Raw genomic sequence first — 25,532 nt, forward strand, 5'->3', positions numbered from 1 at the left:
ATTTTTTAAAAACATTTTGACTAAACTTGGGCTTTAAAAACCATTTATATACATTGTACAGGTAACAAGCAACACAACTAATAATTATTTCACTACCTACCTTCAAGTAATTTCTAAGACTATGAAAAAGGATACAGAAGTATGTCAATTTGTAAATAAGGTCCTCACCTGTAGGGCTCTGTAACTGAATGAGATTTTACATGGGAATACCAATCTTTCTTCCAGCTGTAGCACTTTCCACAAATCTCACACTCAAACGGCTTCACACCAAGGTGTTTATTCATGTGCTGCTGCAGATCCCGAGCTTCAGAAAAACGTCTCTCACACCTGTACACAACAAGTCACAATACAGAATGACAGCATGTTCAACACATTTCATTCTCTGAAAGCTGAAAACAGACTATATGTTCCTTCATAATAAATACAATTTAAAGCCCGACTCCAACTTTCCCTTCACTTTAGTTTGTCTGGGCCATGCTGCCCCAAATTAATCATTTCCTTTACGAACTGCTGCAGTCGCTGTCAGCACTGAATAAACTGTATGTAAATGTTAGCTACATGCAGTATATAATAATGTGTTTCGGCAGCAAGACAGGGACTTCCCCCATCAGAACAAAATCAAGTCCAGCTGAGTGCTTCTCAGCCATTCTCAGGAAGCCTTGTATTTTTATTAATGAATACAAGACTTTCTCGGATTGGCTGGGGTAGAAGGGTGGGCAGATAAAATCACAATCTCCACCTCAACAAGAGGAAGCCTTGAATTCATTAAAAAAATACAGGGCTTCATGTGAATGGCTAAGAAACTCCCAGCTTGACTCAATTTTGTTCTGCTAGCAGAAGGAAAGTCCCTGTACTGCTGCTGGAACACAACGTTGTACACTGTATACAGGATTTAGCTGATGCTACATGCAGTTTATACAGCACTGACAGCAGCCGCAGCAATTAGTAAAAGAAATCGTTCCTTTGGGCCACTTTGGCCCAAAAGAACTATTTAAAGTGAAGGGAAAGATGGAATGGAGTCCGGCTTTAAGTTTCATCATTATAACTCATGCTACATTTTATACAGTGCTGACAGCGGGTGCAGCAGTTAGTAAAAGTATATAGTGAAGGTGAAAGAAAAGATGGAGGTAGGCTTTAACTAGAGCTCTCAATCTAAACCATTAGGCCCCTTTCACACTGGGGCGATGGGGGCGTCGGCGGTAAAACAGCGCTATTTTTAGCACTGTTTTAGCGGCGGTATTCGGCCGCTAGCGGTGCGGTTTTAACCCCCGCTGGCGGACGAAAAAGGGTTAAATCCACTTGTACAGCGCGGCTATAGCCGCGCTGTCCCATTGATTTCAATGGGCAGGAGCGGTTTAGGAGCGGTGAACACACCGCTCCTTCACCGCTCAAAAGATGCGGCTGACAGGACTTTTTTTACCGTTCTGCCAGCGCACCGCTTCAGTGTGAAAGCCCTCGGGCTTTCACACTGAACAAACAGCGGAGGCTGTTTTGGGGCGGTTTGCAGGCGGTATTTTTAGCGCAATAACGCCTGCGAACCGCCCCAGTGATAAAGGGGCCTTACATCCACTAAACACACAATGCAAATAGATTTTCATGTTTAGCAAAACTTTCAGCTCCTTATCAGCAAATGTAGACCAATTAAGAAGGAACATACCTGGCCACTCAGCCCGCTGTTCTATGGTGTGCTAATATTTAGCTATCACCTCCTCTTAAATTGATACTAAAGTAATTTCATTAAAAATAACAAAGCTGTTAGCCCTTATCCTCCTCTTCTCGGGTCCTTGGCTGGAGCTCCTGGCCCCTCCCTTCTGTTGAGTGCCCCCACAGCAAGCAGCTTGCTATGGGGGCAGCCGAGCCACAGCTCCCTGTATCCATTCAGACACGGAGGCGTGGCCCAGCCCTGCCCCCTTCCTCTCCTCATTGGCTCATTGACTTTGATTGACAGCAGCGAGAGCAACTGTCTCAGCCAATAAAGGAGAGGAGTCCCAGACAGCCAAGTCTCTCGTGCAACATCACTGGATCTAGATCAGATGTCTCAAATTGGCAGCCCTCCAGCTGTTGTGAAACTACAAGTTCCTTGAGGCATTGCAAGGCTGACAGTTACAAGCATGACTCCCACAGGCAAAGGAATGATGGGACTTGTAGTTTCGCAACAGCTGGAGGGCCACCAGTTTGAGACCCCTGATCTAGATGGACCTCAGGTACAGTAAGTATTAAGGGGGCTGCTGCACACAGAAGGCTTTTTATCTTAATGCATAGAATGCATTAAGATAAAAAAAACCTTCTGCCTTTACAACCACTTGAAATATACCCATTAACCCCAATTACTACTATATCAGGGCTTCTTTACATGGAACTGCATGCTAAAACTTCAAATGAACCTGCAGTGTGAATATTGTTTCAGCACAGCGAACAGTTTACGTTTTTTTTTCAACTTTGTCTGAAGTGTCACAAAGTGACACCTCAATTCATGTCTCCACAGAGCACCGCAGCGTGCTGCAGTAAAATGCTACGTCTGTATTTTACTGCAGCTCCACACCCTGCACCCCCCAGCTGTGTTGCAGTATAAATGAGGCACAAAGGAAACAATTGTCATTGCACTGTGTAAACAAGCACTAAAATAACTATGGAAAAAATGTTTAATTAACGCTGCTATCTAGCAAAATTGAACTGTTAGTGGCACTTGAGGACCAGAGCTGGGAAACAATGTAGTCAGATTTATTAGTGCAAGCCAAACCATCAAGAGAATTTTTTTCACAGGCTTGCACAAGCAAACAGCAGCACTGGTTTAGCTTTGTGATCAACAGAATCAGAAAACTGGCTACACATTTCCAACACAGGAAATGCAGCTTTATTCCAGTGGTAATCTACAAAAAGCAAGAATCCACTGTGAATCACTTTTCACAGAGTGGTGGCTTATACATGTTGAAGGCAATACCTACCTTTTGGCAGCCGGATGGGCTTTCTCAATGGGGATAGTCCGCCGCAAACATGAGCCTAGCATTTGAATAGGTCACATTTGGCAGCAGTAGTATCCGCCAAATGCGTCGGAAGGATAAAGCATCATGGCCGTGGCAATTGTACACCCCCATCAGCTGCCCTTGCAGCTTAGGGAGGGATGGTAAAAATGCAACTTAATCCCCCATTTTTACAACTGCAAATGTAAACAAGACCCAAGGTTGTTGTATTTGTCCGCATCCCACATGCTGTCTATATTTGTTCTAAACCCGGTCACAACTTCACCTACTGAACAGCTGCAATGTTATGACTAACATCATGGTTTGCTTGTGAAATCACAGTCTAAAACCTGCAACTATTTTCAAAGTACACTCACTGTGTGCAATGATATTCTTGAACTTCAGCTTTAGGCCTGTGCTTCTTGAGGTGCTTACTAAGTCCGGATGCTCTGTGGTATGTTTTACCGCACACTGTGCAGACATACTTTGTTTCCCCTATGAAAAAAAAAAAAGCCAGGTAAAAAAAAGGTAAGTTTAGCTCTGCCCTAGGATGCTTAAGATGTTTCTGAAATAGTGTAATTACTCTGGCTGTCTCCTAGCAACTGTTGATATGAAAATATCATTATAGGGAGTGTTTTGTTTTCAGCAAGTTGACTGACTTTTACACTTGCATTCTGAGAAGCAGTAGAGTAAAACCACTGTGTAGTACTGAAAAGCAACATATATTGAGCAAATATGGCTCCTCCATGTGCATCATTTCAATTGCACACTAACAATGCTTTTAAAGAATAAGTTCACCTTTGGGAACATGTCACATGTTCCACCTGTTTTTAGGGTGGAACGTACAACATGTTAATGCTGCTGCCCGACCTCCTCCCTGTGGCAGCAGTACGGGGAAAAGTTTCCGGTACTAGTTTTTGAAATCAACGCAGCCTTACAGGGCTCTGCTCACAGGGCCACGTCATTTATACAGAGTGATCTGTGTATAAATTAACTACAAGCCCCAACATCCATTGCGGGTGTAAGCTTGTAGCTCTCTATGAACTACCACAGCACTGTGCAGCACCTTGGTAGTTCATTCATTTTTCCTGTCTGTGTATCTGCTTGCCCATACGGGATGTACAGGTACATAGATATACTGACAGATCTGCAGGAGACCTGCATGGCACCAGTGATCTGCTGATGGCTATTGCAATGCTTTATGGGCTCAAAAAATAAAATGCACAAAACGTGCATTTATTATTTTAATTATTTTTTTTGTTTTTAAGTGAACTTACTTTAAAAGGAGAAGTACAGCCAAAGCATGCAATTCGTTTTGCACTCCTGTGATCCGTTTTCAGCAGAGAGCCAGCTGAAGTCCGCTCTCTGCTGATGTCATGGATATCAGTGGAGCCGCTGAAAGCCTGAGTTGGCCGCTCCGCCCCCTCCACAGTCCAGCGCTCCAATGAGCAAAGAGGGAGAAGAGCAGAGAGCCAGTGACTGACAGTCTACAGCTCACGGAGCTCTGAAAACCGAGCAATCGGTGGTGTTCGATTGCTTGGTTCTCAGTGTAGAGGCGCCGAGGGACAGATGCTGCATCCACCTAGGAAAGCATTAATCAGGGGAAAAAAAAAAAAAGTAAAAAAGCATAATAATTTTGCCCCCTATGTAAATGGAAATGTTTAGTGGAGAAAAAAAAAAAAAACCTAAAAAAAAATTTAAAAGTTGCACCAAAGCACTTAATCCACCCACCCCCCAAAAAAAAAAATTTAGTTTTGGACAGTGATTTTGTCAGGATTTGCATTTTTAAATCTGCCGAACAACAAAATCCCCCCCCCCCCCCCCCCAAAAAAAGTATTAAAAAATAAATAAAAAAAGCAAATCGTCGCAAAATCATAGTAACAATAAAAAGCAGAAAGCACAGCAGAAAAGCACTGCAGAAACCCTCAAAAGCAACATACATAGATGTGAATCGAGCCTAACACAGCCACATAGGCATGGATACAGCCCTGTGTACGCTTTGACTAGAGCAACTGAGTTTAAACTGGGCTTTGCTTGTTCCTGGTAGCTGAAATAGAGTGGTGGGGGCAGAGAAAAAAATAAATAAATAAATAAATAAAATAAATAAAAAAAGGTCAGCAAGTTCTACTGGGAAGGCAGGTAATAAAGCATGTTGCTTTGCCTTTCACGGACACGTTTCATTTAAAATAACATTTTTAAAAAGTGAATCTTCGGTATACCTATACACAGTGTAACTTTGGTGTGCAGAAATGCTACCTGCATCACTGCAAGATAGTCTGTGACTGCAAAAATGTGACTTTACTGATTGTTTGACAGACTACTCTGTATTAAGCATTGGATACGCCCATTGAATGTTTTCGTGCTCATAATACACCTGCAACATCTGCTATCTCGCCAGGGTTATGCAATTAGCAGACCTCCAGCTGTTGTAGTCCCATGAGGCATAGCAAGACTCTGACAGCCACAAGCATGACACCCAGAGGCAGAGGCATGATGAGACTTGTAGTTTTGCAACAGCTGGAGGTCCGCTAATTGCATATCCCTGATGTACGCTATTGTGTGCCATTTTGTTATCATTTTAATGGATATTGCTGGATAAAAAAATTAAAAGTGGAAAAATACACAGTTGAAATATACATATGTATAGGACCTTGCCAAAGGATTTGTAATTCCTGCAATTCACAAACTTCTGCTACACTGCATAGCCAGGAAGGTAATACAACTGGCTTAGCTTTGGTCCTCCCCACCTCTCCAGCATGTGCATTGAACAGCTAAATCAGTACCCTGCTTATATATTTAATTCAAGGTTCAGGCAAAACAAACGGTAATTGTAGAGCAATCTTCTTGACTAGCAATTATGGTAGGGATAAATAAACAGAATTACAAATGCTATACTTAAAAAACAGTCCACAAATATATTTCAATTGTGTATTTGGCCATTTATCTGAAGTTCCACATTAAAACATAACATAAAATGAAGAAACAGGCACTGACAGATACATCAACAACACATTACCTGTATGTGTGCTCACATGCTCTTGCAGACTGCGGTTGGTCACAAAAGACTTGTCACACATATGGCATTTGAACTGCTTCTCCGTTTCATGCAAAGCTCTGTGCATCTTTAATCCATGTTTGTGTGTAAACGACTTATCACATATCTATAAAAGACAACAGAGAACACATAAATTGTAAAGAGAACAACATTTTGTGAAAAACTACTCAGATTCTTAAAAGGAGAAATACGACCAAAGCACTTTTGGCTTTACTTCTCCTGTGGGTCACAGGGGTGCACTTAGTTCTGCACTCCTAGGACCCGTATTCAGCCAACTGCAGGCTAAAGTCCACTGTCGGTTGACGTTACTCTGAAGTGATCCAGACTTTAATGTCAGGATTTACCCTGGTGCCTGGACCGGCAGCTGGCTCAGCCTTTTAACACACCGCCGAGAGCCTGAGTTAGCAGCTCCCACCCCCTCCACAGCCTGTCATTCCAGTGAGTATTGGCGGGGCAGAGCAGAGAGCCAGTCACCACTCTCTGCTCATTGAAAACTGAGTGATCAGAGTTCTTTAAATCGCTTGATTCTCCTAGAGGCAGCGGGGGACAGATGCAGCATCTACCTAGGCGATTATACATTTTTTTCCCCCCATACTTCTCAAGCTGTTCACAATCACTTACATTTACAGTCCCAACACACTAATTGAGCTGCAACTTCTGAAAAGGGACTTGTTATCAGAATCAGGTGACCACTCCAAATTTGGTCCATAAGTTATTTTTAAAGGACCCTATAGAATTGGAGATTCCAGTCTTTTGGCGTCTTGCATTTTGGTTTTACAAAAGATAGTAAAAAGGCAGTCCAACAAAATTTTGGGGACTTATGTTAAACCAGAAACACCACTAGATCATTTAGTATATGCTGCACAGCAAGATGAAAAAGGGTACAGGGACAAACTATCTACCTAAAAAGTGAACTTTTGCTTTGCAGCGCAGGATAAAGCAACAGGCTCTCTTTAGGGGCAGTCCCACCAGAAGTACATGCGTGGCTACCCTTTGAGTTCTTTCTGCTTGGCTGCTGGAATCAAAGAAAAATACCCATTACTACTGGATATGAGGGATATTGCAATTACTTCCCCTCTTATGTGAGAGCCAGTGCACAGTGATTTGTTGCTCATGAGGGTAGCAAGGGAGTCAAGTCTAAGCTGTGTCTTGAAGGCTACACAGAGCTCCTCCTCCATTTATATATTTTTTTTTTTTTTTATATCCATACACAAATGTTTGTCTTTCATTTTTATTTTAAAGTAAATGGGTTGTTTTACAAGGTGATCATTAACAATCAGTTTATGAAAGCAACTCTTAGAATTAATCTTATATCACCCTAAGATAGAAATAACAAAAAAGGCTATAGCCTGTAAAATTCCATTAAAAATTTACCATAATCTCCAATTGGGCTATAACTGCCTACATTTGAGAAGCATCTCCAATGGGGATACACAGAAAACAAACAAAATACTGCCTAAATTAAAATATATATCCCCCCCCCCCAGTATTAAATAATCACATTTCCACCAAAAAAAAAATAAAAAAATAAATAAATAAATAGGTTTAAAAACTGGAGGGTTCTGCATGGCCTTACACACTTATACAAGCAGCACATTTTCTCAAATTGCTTGCCCTAATCTCACACTAACCAACCCTATGGTGTGACAACGACAGGATGTATTGCCATATCAAAAGTTATGTGATCACAGGCCACATTATATATATATTATATATGAAGGAGTATATTCATTAACGAGACATTTCATTTCTTTTTATCCAAAAAGTGTTGCAACTGCAAAACAATGTTTTGCAACAGGACCACCAATGGTCTATATCACTAAAAGTTTCATTAACACAATAAAACACACTGGGACAAGAACTGATCCTTGCATTTTCCAAAAAACGTACTACTCAAGTAAAATCTCAGATTTTGTTATTATCACAGACCATATAGGATATGTTCATTTGCACTTTTCTATTTATGAGAGTTGCCCGACTTTAACTGAAAAGTACCCATAAGGAGAGGTCAGTGCTACTGTTACAGTTATGTTTCCTAAAGCAGCACACTTACCTGACATGCATGTGGCTTGACACCAGTATGTTTCAACATGTGCATTCTCAGAGAGCACATTTTAGGAAGCGTCCTTCCACAAATATCACAAATGTATTGTCGCTTGATCGCTCCTTTGGTTACTGCTCTGTCTGTCTCTACAATAGATGGTTCTGTTCTCCTTGCGTGTCTTATAAGATGGGCACGTAAGGATGCTCTGTACTGAAACTCTTTCTTGCACAGCTACAAAAAGGAAAAACAAACAAGGTCTTTAATACAATATCATTTAGACAGCCTCCAGCAAAAAAAAAAAAAAAAAAAAAAAAAAAAAAAAAAAGAAGACAGAAACAATGCTGGAGGCAATTTACAGCCACACTAATTTTGGTAGCATAATTATTGTTTAATTAAAAAACATTCTTATCAAGTGGTTATGAGTAAATTTCCACTTTAACTTGAAAACACTTCTCAGTGACAGCAAAGGGGTTTTGGGACTTTAAATGAGATGCATGATGAAATGCACCTCCATCCCTAAATCAGAAATAAGAAATGAGTTTTTGGGACTTTGAGTGAGGCACCAGACATGTGGTAGGAGAAACTGTAAAATTGTTTAATAGGCATATAAACAAAGCATACCTCATAAACATGCGATACATGGTTGAACATGAGCATTTTATCTGTATACAAGGCCGATGGCATACAAAAAAAGAGGAATATATATATATATATATATATATATATATATATATATATATATATATATATATATATATATATATATACACACACATATATACACACACACACACACACACACACACGTCTAAAAGTACCAAATAGGATCTAAATGTTTTGCCCAGATAGTAAGAAAAAAGGTAGGGGCATGGGAAAACAAGACGTGTATCTCCCTGGAATACTTACATATAAAAATTGTTCTAAATGAGCAGTGTTGCAAGTCTGGATCTGCGAAGCAAGTCTATCCGGGAGCTGAGGGAATGAACCCAAGGAAGAAGCGAGCGCACCGACACAGCCCAGGAGCACCCTCCAAACAGAATAGGCAAAAGGTGAAAAAATTCAAATATGTCTGTAGAGTAAAATGATATTGGACCAATATGTGTGAATAGTACCAGTATATATACATACAATATTCATGAACTAAACACCCATTATTGCCTGAAAAAAAAGTGAAAAGCATAGTAGATACAAAGTGAAGGGAATCATATCACATAAAGAGAAAATAAAAATAAAAAGTGAAAAAAAAAAAAAAATTGCATGAGAATCATGCAATGCCCCAAAGGAGGAAGGGTGAAGAAGAACAGAGGTGTTCAGTCTAGGTGATTTATCATTAAGACTGCACACCTGTTTTTCTTCACCCTTCCCCCTTTGGGGCATTGCATGATTCTCATGCAATTTTTTTTTTCACTTTTTATTTTTATTTTCTCTTTATGTGATATGATTCCCTCCACTTTGTATCTACTATGCTTTTCACTTTTTTCAGGCAATAATGGGCCTTGGTTTGTAGTTCATGAATACTGTATGTATATATACTGGTACTATTCACACATATTGGTCCAATATCATTTTACTCTACAGACATATTTGAATTTTTTCACCTTTGCCTATTCTGTTTGGAGGGTGCTCCTGGGCTGTGTCGTTGCACTTGCTTCTTCCTTGGGTTCATTCCCTCAGCTCCCGGGATAGACTTGCTTCGCAGATCCTGACTTGCAACAGTGCTCATTTAGAACAATACATACGTAAGTATTCCAGGGAGATACACGTCTTGTTTCCCGTGCCCCTACCCTTTTTTCTTACTATGAGGTGCCTTCTTTTTTCAGCTATGCTATACGTTTGCTCCTCATGAGTGGCATCTGGCCATGAAACGCGACGAGCCTATCAATGCCATCATGTTCCCAACACATAGCTTGACCTCAACTGTGATTCATTTGCATCCTATAAACCATTTATATCCATTACTCAATAAGCATTTAGCTTTTTATACTAGTTACTTCCATGGGATACTATGCAATTTTTAGATGCATGCATAATAAATATATATATATATATATATATATATATATATATATATATATATATATATATATATATATATATATATATATATATATATATATATATATGCATGCATCTAAAAATTGCATATATATATATGAATTCCTCTTTTTTGTATGGCATCACCTCGTATACAGATAAAATATTCATGTTTAACCATGTATCACATGTTTATGAGGTATGCTTTGTTTATATGCCTATTAAAAAAATTTACAGTTTCTCCTACCACATGACTGGTGCCTCACTCAAAGTCCCAAAAACCCATTCCTTAGTTCTTAGTGACAGTTACAAGTTATGGGTAAAGTTCCACTTTAAAACCTCTTCATCATTATCACTTAATCAATTCTTCTCCCCAAGGTATGGCCCCGATTTGTGGGTGGGACTCTTTCAAAATGCTTCACCTGTCCCATGAAGCACACTGCGGCTTTGTTTTGCCCTACGATAGCAGTGAGTTTCCAGGAAGTACCCACTGCCAATCGCCAAGCTGGAACAATTCCTCAGTGATGTAGGCAGCTCGTAGAGCGCACTGTAATATTTGGAAAAGAGCATGGACGCTCAGGTGGCAGCACTACATAAGAAAATGAAACTAACTGGCAGGATCACCAAGTGTTTTTTTTGTACTGGAGCACTATTACATAAAACAAACAGCACACATTCATTTCATAGAAAGCCTTTAATGCAAAAATAACTATTGGGTCTATTGACACTTTAATTATATATTTTTTCCTCCTAGCTGGAGTTTAGCATTAATGGGCTGCTTTCACAGCTCTGCGATGGCCACATTTTATAAGAAAACCATAAAAGTTTCTGGAATGTAATTTAACTGAGTCAATTATGGCTTTCCTTACACTATAAATTTCTAGCTAATGTTTATAATTACTCATATTAAAAAAGGTAGACAGTTATTTATGTAAATTAATTAACTCAATATTTAAACCTTTACTAGAATATGAAGCTGCATATTTCAGAAAACCAATGACTTACCGGACATTTGAACTCTTTGTGGTTGTGCTTTATGCCATGCATAATTAAGGCATATTTGCGTTCAAAAACCATTCCGCAATCTTTACATGTGTGCTCCTCTTCATCTTTTACAACCTCATTTTTGGGTGGCAACATCCTTTTCTTGCCCCTCTCTACCAGTTTTCTGGCAGCCTAGTAGTCAAGAGAAAAACAGTTTAATTTAAAGTTCAAAGACTTTGTTAAAAAACACAAAACAAAATCTTGGCCACTACCACCTTCGGTTCTAGATATTTCTATTGGATGTATAACCTGGTCGGACCATGCACCGGTTATGATGCGTTTCTCATTATCCAGCTCATTTTATTCCCCGGATTGGTGTTGGCGTCTGAATGAGAGTTTATTAGAGACCCCTGAGGTCCTATCGGATGTAACTGAAGAACTCACGGCATATTTTGAGACAAACGACACACCGGGGAGTGACCCAGGTATAGTGTGGGAGGCCCATAAAGCGGTTATAAGGGGGATCTTGATCAAACATGGATCCCGTATTAAGAAGGCCCAGGAGGCACAATTATCAAAACTTATGGCCAACATTCAGGCTTTAGAACTACAACATAAAAGGATACATGACCCCCAAAAGGGGAAGGACCTAGCTCACCTCCGGAGACAGGTATCAGATCTCCTCCAGTATAAGGCTAAGGCATCAATACAAGCGGGTAGGAAAGTCGCATATGAATCAGGAGATAAATGCGGTAAACTATTCGCCAAGACACTCTGAGAACAACGTATGGTGGCATACATACCCCATATAAAAGGGAATAAGGGAAAGACAGTTACTAAGCCAAAAGACATAGCTCAGGTATTTGGGGAATTCTACTCTACCCTATATAATCTTCCATCGCCTATAACATTCCCATCTCTAGAAGAGTATCTTACCTCTGCACAGCTGTCCTGTATATCACCCCAAGTCAGTGGGGAGTTAGAAGCGCCAATAACAATTGAAGAACTACAAAAAGTAGTGAGGAATATTAAACCTGGGAAAGCACCGGGTCCAGATGGATTCAGTATACAATATTATAAGACTCTCTTGCCATTGTTAGGACCATACATGATCAAAGTATTTAATGCACTGGGACAGTCTGTTAAATACCCTCCTGCGGCACTACTGGCACACATATCAGTTATCCTAAAAGAGGGGAAGAATCCAACTGACTGTGGTAGCTACCGGCCAATATCTCTACTTAATGTAGATCTGAAAATCTTTACTAAACTACTTGCCTCTCGTCTCCAAGCCCAGCTCCCCCAATTGGTACATTTGGACCAAGTGGGTTTTAACCCTTCTCGTGAAGCGAGAGATAATACTATTAAAGCACTTAATGGGATACATCATGCTAATGGAACTGGCACTCCGTGTGTATTTTTAAGTACTGATGCAGAGAAAGCATTCGATAGGGTGAACTGGAATTATGTGCCTGAGGTGCTGAGGCATATGGGCTTTGGGGATCGGATCCTGCAATGGATCACTAGTGTATACTCTGCCCCACAGGCAAAAGAAAAGATTAATGGCATGTTTTCAGATCCCTTTTCGATTTCAAACGGCACCGGTCAGGGGTGCCCTCTTTCACCCGTTATTCACCCTTTCGGTGGAGCCTTTCTTGAATAAAATCCAGTTGAATCCTGACATCTCGGGGATATAAATAGGAGACTCTGAATATAAAATCTCAGCTTACGCAGATGATTTATTCTTTTCAATGACCAATCCACAGGTCTCATTTCCTAACCTCATGAAGGAAATAGAGAACTATGGAATCCTATCAAACTTTAAGATAAACTATACTAAATCCGAGGGTATGGGGATTGCTTTACCTCCTTCTTTGCATCATACTCTACAATCCAATTTTAAGTTTAAATGGGCAACATCTGCATTGAAATATCTAGGCACATATATCCCGTCAAACCTGCCAAATATCTTTGCGATGAACTTTTTATCGTTGCTTAGTTCTATTTGTTCTCTGTTAGATAAATGGCATAGAGGATTACACTCGTGGTTTGGCTGCTGTAACATGATGAGCATATTACCGAAATTTCTTTATCTGTTTCAGACATTGCCCATTGCTATCCCAGAAGTTTTTTTTTTTCCACCAAATTAATATGCTTTTACCAAGTTCATATGGGCCCAGAAACAACCTAGGCTGAGAAGACGACTCTTGACAATGCCTAAATGTTATGGCGGAATAGCAGCACCAGATGCACTTAAACATTATCAAGCTGCCCATCTTGGTAGAGTAATCGATTGGTGCAGACACAGATTGTAAATTATGGACAGCTATTGAACAACAGTCTAGTCCGATCCCCTTACATAGGGCAATGTGGTGTTACGCAGATTTACCAGTCTGCCTTAAGTCACATCCCACTATAGACCCTACGCTCACAATAGGATTTATGGTATGTAGGACTTCCAGACGCTCTCTTTTATACAATCACCATTGTATCCTATATTGAGAAACCCTAGTTTCCCTCCAGGTGTACCGACGGGCTCGTTTCGGGGCTTACTAGAGAGGGGACATTTCCAAGCTTCCTATTTCTTAGAAGCTGATAATTGGCCCACGATCGGCGATCACTATACTGATGCAACCAGAGGGTAGTTATAGATTAAAGTTCTGGCAAGCACTGCAGCTTTACCATTATTTTCGATCACTAGGACCCCTGGAGAATTACAGATGACAGCAGACACAATATGAAACCTACTGTGAGAGGGGAGAACCTCTGGGTAACACTCTCTCCAAGATATACTCCTTGTTGGTAGCACCTCCAGAGGACTTTGTGTTACCGAGCCTTAATAAATGGGAAAGAGACTTGAATAGGACATTTACATCTGCCCAACGTCATAATTTTTCTTTCCTTGAGTTAATCTATCTGTACAGGTATCCAGGAGATGTACTACAAACTACTGACACGACGGTACCATACATCGTCAGTGCTTTGTAAGATTTTCCCAGAAATAGCAGAATGTTGCTGGCGATGCCAAGAGGAAAAGGGTACCTTATTACATATAATCTGGCTCTGCCCTAAAATTAAACAGTATTGAACCAAGGTACAGAAGATAGCACAAAAATTTACTGACTGCCCATTACCGGAAGATCCTGCTTTCTTTCTGTTACACAGCTCACAAATGCCACTTCAGATATATAGGAAATCGGTTTTGTGTCACCTGGTTAATGCTGCAAAAGCATGTATTACATTACGTTGGAAAGATCTTAACCCCCTACTATCGCTATGTGGCTTAATAAGGTTAGGAATATCAATGCAATGAAGGTGTGACACAAAGTTGTCCATTTGACGGACCATTGACACCACTATTACCTTTCATCCGAGATTCACCCTTCCTTTTTATTTCACTTGTGCTTTGCCACTTTATTAGGTTCACGTGTTCAGATTTCTTACATGTTTATCCACGTTTTTTATTATTACCATTTTTTTAACATTTTCAGACTATGTAGCTGTTTCACACAGCTTTTATTAGCGCTACATTCACAATCACCTTGAGTTTACAAATTTTAGTCACATTTATATGTAGCTGCTCTAGTTTTTCCAATCTTTTCCCAAATAGCGCAATTTTATCTTTCTACCATATAACAATATATTAAAACATGGTCGCACTGGGTGGAATTTATATGCTCGGATGAAGGGAAGTTACTTTTGGGGGGTTGATCGCGAAAGAGAGGCGATCCTGATCCCCCCCTCCGGAAGTTGGTGCGTGTGTGTGTGTGTGTGTGTGTGTGTGTGTGTGTGTGTGTGTGTTTGGGGGGGGGGGGGCGTTACAGATATGGGGGTGAGAGGCTTTTTTTTTTATAGGGGAAAAGAGATAGCCGTTGGTGTGGTTGGGGTGCATTAATCTGTCATATAGGTAATTATGAAATTGGTGAATTTGACATTTATGTTGTGGCGTATTGAATCTGATTATGTATTCAATGGATCCTTGGCATCTTTGTATAAAAAAATAAAAAATGTGAAAAAAAAAAAAAAAAAAAAAAAAAAAAAAAATCTTGCCCATGCCCAATATAAAAAGGAACTTGACTCTAGAATAAAAAAAGAAGTGGGACCAGGTACCTGCTTAGGATGGTTACATACAGTTCGCCTCATCCACTCCCCTCAGGACTCTATTTCTCCTTACCCTTCTCTCCCCCCTCCCTTTCCTTTTCTTTTCCTTTCCTTCCTAGAATTAGTAGAGCATCTGGTTACCATCGCAACAAACCTATATATCCTGATGTTATTTCTCTAGCTTATTTCCTTTTATAGTGGATAGGGGGAATGATGGATTATTATTCTGATGTTTTGACACTCGAAAGTTATACACTGCTGGTATTGACAACAAACAGGCATACATGTTTAATTGTATGCATCTCAATGCATGTTCCTTTTTTTTTTTTTTTTTTTTTTTTTTTATTAGCTGACTGTCATGCTGATGCAATCCTAAATAAAGGAACATGAAATGCTTGGTTTATATAGTCTAAGTACTTTTCAATCACGGACCCAGAACAAGCATGATTAAGCAATTGTCAGTTTATGTCTATACTTCTTCTAGGGTCAGCGACAGACAACAATGTAGCCAATCATCATGACAGCCAGGGAACGAACAATCTCAAAAGGAGACCTCATCAGTGGAAGCCTCCATGATGTTCTCCCAATAGGGTCCTTTTGAGAAATATATTTGGTCGAGATTGGATTATTGTTTTATTTAAAAAGAGGGAGTCCCACAAAAAAAAAAAAAAAAAAAAAAATTAAATGTCAGCAGCTAGAAATACTGCAGCTGTTGACTTTTAAAATAAGGACACTTACCTGTCTCAGGGTCCAGCGATGTCGGCACCCGAGGCCGAACCGTCGTTCGGCTTTCGGGTGCTGCAGCCACCATCTTCTGTAAGGGAATCAGGAAATGAAGCCTTGCGGCTTCACTTCCCGGTTTCCTACTGCGCATGCGCCAGTCGCGCTGAGCAATCAGAACGGTCTCTGCTCTCTCTGGGACCCGTGTGTGTCCCAGCAGACAGCACGGGGGGACGGGAAGTGGCGTAGACTCCCGGAAGTGGGTGCAAATACCTGTATTAGACAGGTATCTGCACCCCTCTCCCCCCTGAAAGGTGCCAAATGTGACACCGGAGGGGGGGAGGGTTCCAAAAAGCGGAGGTTCAATTTTTGTGTGAACCTCCGCTTTAAACAATTTTACGGCTTGTGTAAGTAAAGTGATTACAGTGAGTCTAACGCAGGGGTAGGCAACCTGGGGCCCCCCAGCTGTTGCAAAACTACAAGTCCCATCATGCCTCTGGGAGTAATTGTAACTACCAGCCTTGCAATGCCTCATGATAAATATAGTTCCACAACAGCTGGAGGGCTACTGGTTGCTTACCTAGGGTCTAAGGCATACCAGTATAGAAAGGCAAGGTTAATACAGCACTCTTGGGTGCAGCAGACTGTATAATGTGGTTGATGAAATCGTGGGTGTTAAAATGAAGAAGACAAGGTTGCTCTAAATACCATTTACAAATTCCTGGGGGCTTACATTACATCTTATAAATAACTCCTGCATCCCTCAATGAACCAGAAATAAAGTGATGTTACAGGCAAACACATGGAATACAAATCCCCCTAATATGTACATGTATGTTAGGTAATTGTATAATGCCAAAATACGGTATACCACTATTGTTTTAGCAGTGACGATAGAATTTCCAGAAAACCAAAAATCACCAAAGTATATTGACAGGCCAACAACTGAATAAAAATATATTAAATCTGCTTTTACAAAGTTACTGTCATGTACCTGTTGAACTGCAGATTTATGGGTCATCTTTCTACTTGCATGCTTTCTTTCTTTCCCTCTGTGCATTTGAATGTATCCACCTTCTTCAATAGAGCGCTCTCTCAGCTTACACTTATACAGGCCCCCATCTGAAGAAGTGGGATCATCCTCTGTGGAAGCACTTGTTTCTGCCAAGGCAATGTTTTCAGCTGATGTCTCTGCTTCAGCCTCTCCTTCAAAAGATGTGCTTGCTCCACTATCTGGAATTCCAGCTGCAGACATCATTCCACCCCCAGGAGAATCTGGAGACGTTGACATTCTGCTATGTTTTCTCTTCAAATTCTCTTTATTTTTCACTGTATCTTCTACAACGATGTCCATATTAACTTCTATATCCTCCACACATGGAGAACTCCCGCTTGCCATGTCCGATTGCAATGCATTTTCTTTTAAAACAGCTTCAGAGTCTTTAGATGCATTTTCACAGTCCGTTACCTCAGAAGCTTGATTTTTAATAAGAGACGAAGGCTGGGCATCTAGACATTCAACTACTATCTGATGAGTTTCTGCCTGAACAGAAGCAACCTCAATAACAGCAGGAACAAAGACTGTAGGCTGCAGCTCTGATGAGGCATTTGAAATACTGGAAATATATACTGCGGTGGCACCATCGACAGAGGTGGCTGAAATATTGTCACTAGACAGCTGAACAGACATTTGTGTTGAAATAGCAGTTGGGCCTTGCGAAGCAATGGCAATTATATCATTTCCGGAATGTGTTTGTGTTGCAGTCTGACACTCCATGTTGTTTTCATTCAATAGGTGTTGACAATCTGTCACTTCTATCATCACAGGGGAGGTGATCTTATCTTCATGTGTAGGTCCTTGTATATTGACATTAAGAATATTCTTTTCTGAAGCTACCGTCTGGACATCCCCCTGATGATACAAAGTAAGCTGCTTTTCCTCCATCTGTTTATGAACAGATTCACAGATTTCCAGCACTTCATGCATGTAGAGGTGACGGGCAAGCATGGCTAGGTCAGCCATACTGCAGAAATCAAACATTAGTTCTGAGGTGTATGCAAATTCTAGCAACGGCAGGAAGCTGGACTTACAAAAACCTACAAATCAAGCATGAAAAAAAAAAAAAAAAAAATCAGTAGGGAATTTGAAAGATTTGTTAAATATCATTTATGTTTGCATTTGTAACAAAAACACATCACATGAGATAGCAGGATTTCTGACACAAAGATGAAAATGTGTATGTTCATAACACTCAGATCAGCTAAACCTTTAGAAAAATGGACCAAGCATGAGCCACTTTTGCTTTCTTCAGTTAACTTAATGAAGAGACCCTTTAATTAGCAGTTGAAGCAGAACTTTACCCATAACAACTTGAAAAAAAAAAAAAAAAATGTACGTTGCTTAGCAAGGAACATACATTCTACATTAACCACTTCAATACTAGGCACTTTCACCCCCTTCCTGTCCAGGCCAATTTTCAAGCTTTAATCGCATTTTGAATGACAATTGCGCGGTCATGCAACACTGTACTCAAATGATTTTTTTTATCATTTTCTTCACACAAAGAGCTTTCCTTTGGTGGTATTTAATCACTGTTGGGTTGTTTTTTTTTTGGTAAAAAATAAGGACCAAAAATTTTGAAAAAAAAAAAAAAAAGTTCTTCTTAGTTTCTGTCAGTAACTGATGAGGCGGCACTGATTGGTGTCATTGATGGGCACTGATTGGTGGGACTGGGGGGAGCTTTACTGTAATCAGGACACTGAACATCAGCGCCCTGATTCAATGTCTGTGCATTCCCTGCAAGGAGATGCCACTGATTGTCTCTCCTCGCCACAGACTGTCAGTGTGAGGCGATGAGAGCCGATCACCTGTGCTTCCATGTGACCGGCTTTGATTGGACACAGCCAATCACATGGTTAAAGAGCCGCATAGTCGGCTCTTTACAGAAACCGCACTGTCCCCCTGTCACGGAACGTCCCACACTCCGCTTGAGTGCTTCCGTCAGTATACCACTTCCTTGTAGTCTGGATACAGATATCAGATATTCCAACCGCTCTGAGAACAAAACAAGGTGACACTTGCTTAGATGCTAACATGGACTAACTTTATTTAGAATCAAAATTACAAGACTTTTTATGCCATTGGATAACAATACAACTGTAACCTAATTAACATGAGCTAGTTTACTAAATCATTTACCCAGACTAAGTGACTACGTCTCCTAGCTCATTGACTATTCAACACACATTACCATAAACATCAACACAGGGTTAATTAGAACAAACAACAATGAGTTGAGTACCCTTAGAACCTGTGGTAAGCCAGACTAAACTCATTTACATTAAACACATTATAGCTGACATTAGACAGGTGAGTGGAGTTGATGACATTAGTATCTTCTCACAGTACGAGTCCCAACAGTATGACTCAGTCACTATTGCTACTATGGCAAATACAGGGTCCCGAGTCTGTGTGTCCTGGGGGACAAGGACCCGAAGCCAAAGTAACAACACCTCAAGGGCACACCAAATGCCAGGGCCTATAATCTGTAGGCAAGAGGCTCACATTCAGTCCCCTCCAAAAGCCTCTATCCCGGGTGAGTCTGTCACACCCCCCATCATTTGAAGGCGGGCGGGCGGCAAGCGGTTAATTATGCCATCAAAATTAGGGCGTGTTGTAAGTTGAAGTGATCGTAGACGATCACCTTGTAAAACAACCCATTTAGAAAACATTTGTGTATAGATATAAAAAAAAAAAAAAGTGATAAAATACCTTTTTTTTATATGTGATCACATTGCCTCTGTTCTTAGCTGCATAAGAGCTGGGGGAGAAGCAACAGCACACTGAGCTTCCCAGTGAATGGCTATGCAGGGGGTGTGTCAGCAAAAGTCTGATCATTGGAGGAGAGCAGGCCGAGTTCCCAGCACAGCTAGAGAACTGAGCACAGTGTGTTCTCCTGAAAGGCAGCAGTGATCACTAATGGGCACTGATTGGTGTCATTGATGGGCACTGAGTGTGGTCAGTTTCTAATAGGAAAGCAGAGAGACTGACAGGAACACCAGGGATATCACACAAAAGGAAGCAATACAAAGAGAACAGTATACTTTCTCATACAAGTACATGGTACAGTAGGCACATATCAGGAATATGAAATGCTGGGGTAACAAACGCTTTAACTCCAGCATTGCTTCTGTTTCTTTTTGCCCGAAGTTGCCATTTTGCAGGAAGCCAGATCAGTCTCTTACTGAGAACTCTCCCCTCACCTTAAAAATTACATGTAACATTTTGCATTTCTGTGTGCAGTTCCAGCTTTGACTGCATGTCTTGGCATAATAAATCTGGCAGGTTGGTTGTACCAAAGTTGATTGATCAATCAACTTGGTACAGTCAACCTGCCCATACATGGGTCGAATCGCAGGCAGTTCCTACTCAACCGGCCGAGATTCGAACCGTCTACGACCAGCCTTACTCTTTGCTTTTGTGTTTCCCCAGCAGCATAATTTGTCCTTTCAGCTCTCCTGCTTTCCCTCTTCTCTCCATAATCAGTCCTTCCTTTGCAAAGCCTGTCTTATTCTGTGGCTCCCTCCCTCAGCAGCAGCATGTGTTATGCTGTCAGCCCATTGCCCTCTAGCGACGGCCTCACTGCTATGATTTTCAACAAATTGTCAAGAAGAAGACAAGTGAGAGTGCACAGAACAGGATGAGAGAGTGAACTTTTGGAATTCAAACAGCATAGGTACTTATTTAAAATGCTTCATATATAACCATAAACACAAAAGGGGCCAGCAGGAAGCAGTCTGTTCGTACTTACATTTCTGACTAAACTTACACTTTAAAGCCCAACTCCATGTTTTAGTGAACATTAAAAGTATAACTAAAGGCAAAACTTTTTTTTTTAGTTTTGGATAGAGTGGAGAGAGATTAGAACACTTGTCAGGTTTTATTGCTTTCGGTGTCCCAGTTAGGGAGCTTCACCCTCTCTATTTGTTCTGCTACCACCAAGCTGGTCGAAACGAACCATTTCCAACACTAACACATGCAGCGGCTATCAGCAATGTTTGTAGCCATAGCTACATACAGTATACAGTTCTGTGTTCTGGCGGTGGAACAAGGAACTTCCGGTTCTGGAACAAAATTTGATTTGGGCTGAGCGCTGCTCAGGTTTTTCACAGGCAGCTTTGTATTTTTTGAATGAGTCAACTCAGCCAATCAGAGGTAGCCTTGTATGCATTCAGAAAATACCACGCATCCTGTGAATGACTAGGCAATGCTCAGGCCAACTCAACTCTGTTTTAAAAGCAGGACGGGAAGTACCTGTCCTGCTGCTGAAACACATCGCTGTCTGTAGCTGAGGCACAGCATTCTTGCATATTATAGCACGCCCAACTTCTAAATTTCCTTACAAATCCAGGTTTGCCATCACCTTGCTTTGCCCCACTGACACCATCTTCTACCCAGGGTGGATAAAAATCGATTTAAGAAAAAAAAAAAAAATTGTTTGATTTTTATCAAATTTATTTTAATAAAATGCTTTTAGAGAAAAAAAATCTAACAGATAGCTGTATATTTAACCACTTCCCACCTGGCCTATAGCAGATTGACGTCTGAGCAGTGGTTCCCTTATCCTGACTGGGCGTCATATGACGTCCAGCAGGATAACATGCCGCCGCGCGCCCTCAGTGGTGTGCATCGCAGCGATCGGTGGAGCGGTGTGTCAGCTTGACACACCGCTCCACCGATCTTGGTAAAGAGCCTCCACTGGAGACTCTTTACCACGTGATCAGCCCTGTCCAATCACGGCTGATCACGATGTCATTAGGAAGAGCCGTTGATCGGCTTTTCCTCACTCGCGTCTTATAGACGCGAGTAGAGGAGAGCCGATCAGTGGCTCTCCTGACAGGGGGGGGGTCTGCGCTGATTGTTTATCAGCACAGCCCCCCCTCAGATGACCACACTGGACCACCAGGAATGCCACTAGGACCACCAAAGAAGGGGGCAACATGTGGATGGCCAGGTATGTACCCCATGGCCATCCACATGTGCCCAATGTGCCCAATCTGTGCCAGTGCCCACAAATGGGCACTGATTGGCACCATTATATTTTAGTGATGCCCAGCAGTGCCACCAGTGTCATCAGTGCCAACAATCAGTGTCATCAGCGCCACACATCAGTGTCCATCGGTGCCAGCTGTCAGTGCCCATCAGTGCCCACCTATCAGTGCCCATCCATGCCACCTATCAGTGCCACCCATAAGTACCCATCAATGCCACCTACGAGTGCCCATCGGCGCCACCTATGAGTGCCCATCGGTGCCGCATACCAGTGCCACCTATCAGTGCGCATTAGTGCCACCTATCAGTGCCGCCTATCAGAGCCCATCATTGGTGCCGCCATATCAGTGCCCGTCAGTGCAGCCATATCATTGCCCGTCATTGATAAAGAAAACGTACTTATTTACAAAAATTTTTAACAGAAACAAAGAAAAACTTGTTTTTTTTTCAAAATTTTCGGTCTTTTTTTATTTGTTGCGCAAAAAATAAAAACCGCAGAGGTGATCAAATACCACCAAAAAAAAAAGCTCTATTTGTGGGAACAAAATGATAAAAAATTTGTTTGGGTAGAGTGTAGCATGACCGCGCAATTGTCATTCAAATTGCAACAGCACTGAAAGGTGAAAAATGGCCTGGGCAGGAAGGTGTCTAAGTTCCCGGTATTGAAGTGGTTAAGATACAATAATAATTTACTTAGTTTATTCAGCATGAAATTAAGCTTAGTTATGTAGCATGAGGCAGTATATTCTGCAATATTTACATTTTTGGTAAACTCAATCAATGAATCCAAGATCTTCAAGCTGAGAGAACATGCACTGCATTGATGCATTCACACAATGTCACAGTAACCATGAGATAAAACAAAGTTCAGGAATATTCCTTTATCCCATTGTTATGCAAATCTTTGTGCACTACAAACTGTTACTGTATGATTGAATCGGTTCTGATATCACTGTTTTAGTAACCTGACAGCTTATTTTTCTAAACAGAATCTAATATTTGCAAACAAAATTAAAGTGGAGTTCCACCTAAAAGTGGAACTTCCGCTTTCAGTACTCCTAGCCCCCTGACACCCTGACATGCCACAATTACTGGGACTTCCTGTCCCACTTCCTCCTTCCGACCACCTAGGTGATTCCTAGGCTGCCCCTCCCTCCTGGCAATGTTCTGGGACACGTGACAGGTCCCAGGACATTGCCTGGCCATTGACGGAGCACAGCCCGGCTGTGAAGTCATAAACTGTCACAGCTGGGTGCCCACACTCACAATGTCGGCGCATTGAAGAGGAAGGGGAGAGAACGGAGGCTTCGGGCGACCGCATCACTGGACCGTGGGACAGGTGAGTGGCTGTTTATTAAAAGTCAGCAGCTATACTTTTTGTAGCTGCTGACTTTTAATAAACTCAAAAATCAGTGGAACTCTGCTTTAAAGTTTCCTAACTATCAGCAAGAACGTGTCCTTACATTTAAAGAGCACCTGTCATTTCAGATCCATCATGGCAGCGCCTGTTAGTGGGTATCCACTCACTTGCTGCCGCCACATTTCTCACCTTGTGTCACTGCCACATCACCAGCCGTCCCATTAAAGTGAATGGGACTGTCAGTGAGTCAACAGCGGGTCAGAGGAGGAACCACTGCGGGACAGAGATGACAGTTGCTCTTTAAAAATTATGATTTAAATCAAGTCTTTTTACTAGTCATATAAATCATGATTTAAATCAAATCCACCCTGCTTCTACCCCACTTTTTCCGGCCCCACTTCAGCCACTGATGATGTAACTCCTGTTTGAGGACCTAACTTTAAACATTAAAAAAAAAAAAACCAAATAAAACTTGGTTCTCACCTGATAAATCAACAAAAGCCTCGTGGCTGGAGACGGCTCCTTTTTCAATGAACAGCTCTCTGAAATACTCACTGCTGGCTGCTAGGACGGATTTGTGAGCCTTGTATTCCTCTCCTTCTATGAGTAGTGTTACATCACAGAACTGATTAGCAAGTCTCTGCTGGTTTAACTGATCAAGCACAGCCTGGCTATGTTTAGAAGATGACTGTTTAACTATGCCTTTGCTATCAACCTACAATACAAAAAAAAAAAAAATGAAAAATGCATTAAAAGTGAGCATATAATAGGAAAGGTTACAGGTTCACTTTATACCAGTACAGTAAGTATGATTTACTTCTATCACCTTAACCTACTGCCAGAGCATCCTGAAATACAAAACTTACAAACATATATTTATACCAAAGGAGTTCTAATTATACAAAGTATATTCACTTGTGTCAGTTAGGATTAGGACTATGATCAATTGAACAAAACACTTACAAAGACCAGTTCATGCTTAGCCACTGGTTTCTTTTTTGCAGGTTTTGGATCAGTGCAGGTACTAGACACTGGGGTGCTGCCTTCATCATCCGTTTCATCCAATTGCATGTCAAGCCCAAACTCTTCCAGCATTTCAGAGGGGTCATACGTCAAGCGCGATCGGTCCATTTTCTCCTGGCATTTGTTGCATTTTTTTATGTAATCTTTCATTTCTTTCAAAATTCCTGATTGACCAAATTAAAAAAAGGATCAAAAGTAGATTTGTGCACTTCTCATTAGAATGCTGTGTGAAAGGTTAAAGCAGAAATTCAGCTAAGACTTCCTATCTGCTTCTGTCTCTGGTGCTTACTGGAAAACTGTGCTGCTCTTAAAATTTTTTCCATTCACCTACTTTTATTGGAGGGAATTACAAGATAAGGTACACGACTCAGTGGCTGTCATAAACACATGCAGTAGGTACACATGAGAGTACCCACTGCATATGTCTAGGACAGACACTGTATGATGCCCAGGCTCACACTAGACTCTGTGACTGTCATAGATATACCTCTGGGCTAAAGGGGTGTCAACCACAGCTGTTTCTGATGTGGTGCACATAACTTCCATGCAGCCAGTTTCATCTGGATGAGAAAGTTAGGGCAGGGCCTTTACCCTGAATCCCCTGTATTAGTTGGTATCTTGCTCCGAGCAGTATCTGTTCAGTGTGATCCAGACTGCAAACACATGTAACATTGTGCACCAAGTGTAGGGATGCACCGATACCAGACATTTGAGCAAGTATTGGTACTCGCCAAAATGCTCCCGATAACTAAACCGATACTTCTGAATCAATGGACGTCCTTGTTTGTTGCCCATACAGTACTGTCTCTATAGTGGAGCGCTTCCACCCGCTCCTGGCATTTTCCCCCAGTTGGTGGCAACGAGCCCTGATGGCAGCGGTCATTTCCGGCATCCATTTGGCTCACTGCCAGCCCCCAGGAGCTCCAGGGTTAGAGGCAGCCGTTCATTCCACCAGGCTCAGAGTCCACTACAGAACCCGCGATTCACAGTGCCTCACTGACACACCATCTCCCTGCATGGGATTGTGATCTACAGTGGAACCTCGGATAACGAGCATAATCCGTTCCAGGAGTATGCTCGTAATCCAATGTTCTCGCATATCAAAGCGAGTTTTCCCATTGAACTCAATGGAAACGAAAATAATTTGTTCCGCATTGACTTCAATGGGATGCAATACCGCATGCGGCCAGAGGCGGGGG

The 25,532-nt window shown here is 41.4% G+C and overlaps 1 protein-coding gene across 1 annotated transcript in view; it reads right to left on the minus strand.

The window, feature by feature from the left end:
* Positions 1 to 25,532, minus strand: part of ZBTB11 (zinc finger and BTB domain containing 11) — a 34,088-nt gene that overhangs the window by 6,695 nt on the left and 1,861 nt on the right. Inside the window, exons 2-9 of the mRNA XM_073614945.1 lie at positions 24,274 to 24,497; positions 23,794 to 24,025; positions 16,893 to 17,995; positions 11,099 to 11,269; positions 8,069 to 8,290; positions 5,977 to 6,121; positions 3,338 to 3,455; positions 169 to 327 (exon numbers count right to left, since the gene is read on the minus strand). Of these exons, the coding sequence (XP_073471046.1) occupies positions 169 to 327; positions 3,338 to 3,455; positions 5,977 to 6,121; positions 8,069 to 8,290; positions 11,099 to 11,269; positions 16,893 to 17,995; positions 23,794 to 24,025; positions 24,274 to 24,497 (2,374 nt within the window). The remainder of the gene's footprint in view (positions 1 to 168; positions 328 to 3,337; positions 3,456 to 5,976; positions 6,122 to 8,068; positions 8,291 to 11,098; positions 11,270 to 16,892; positions 17,996 to 23,793; positions 24,026 to 24,273; positions 24,498 to 25,532) is intronic.

This window comes from Aquarana catesbeiana, linkage group LG02, assembly GCF_042186555.1.
Source record: "Aquarana catesbeiana isolate 2022-GZ linkage group LG02, ASM4218655v1, whole genome shotgun sequence".
In the NCBI taxonomy this organism is placed as follows: domain Eukaryota; kingdom Metazoa; phylum Chordata; class Amphibia; order Anura; family Ranidae; genus Aquarana; species Aquarana catesbeiana.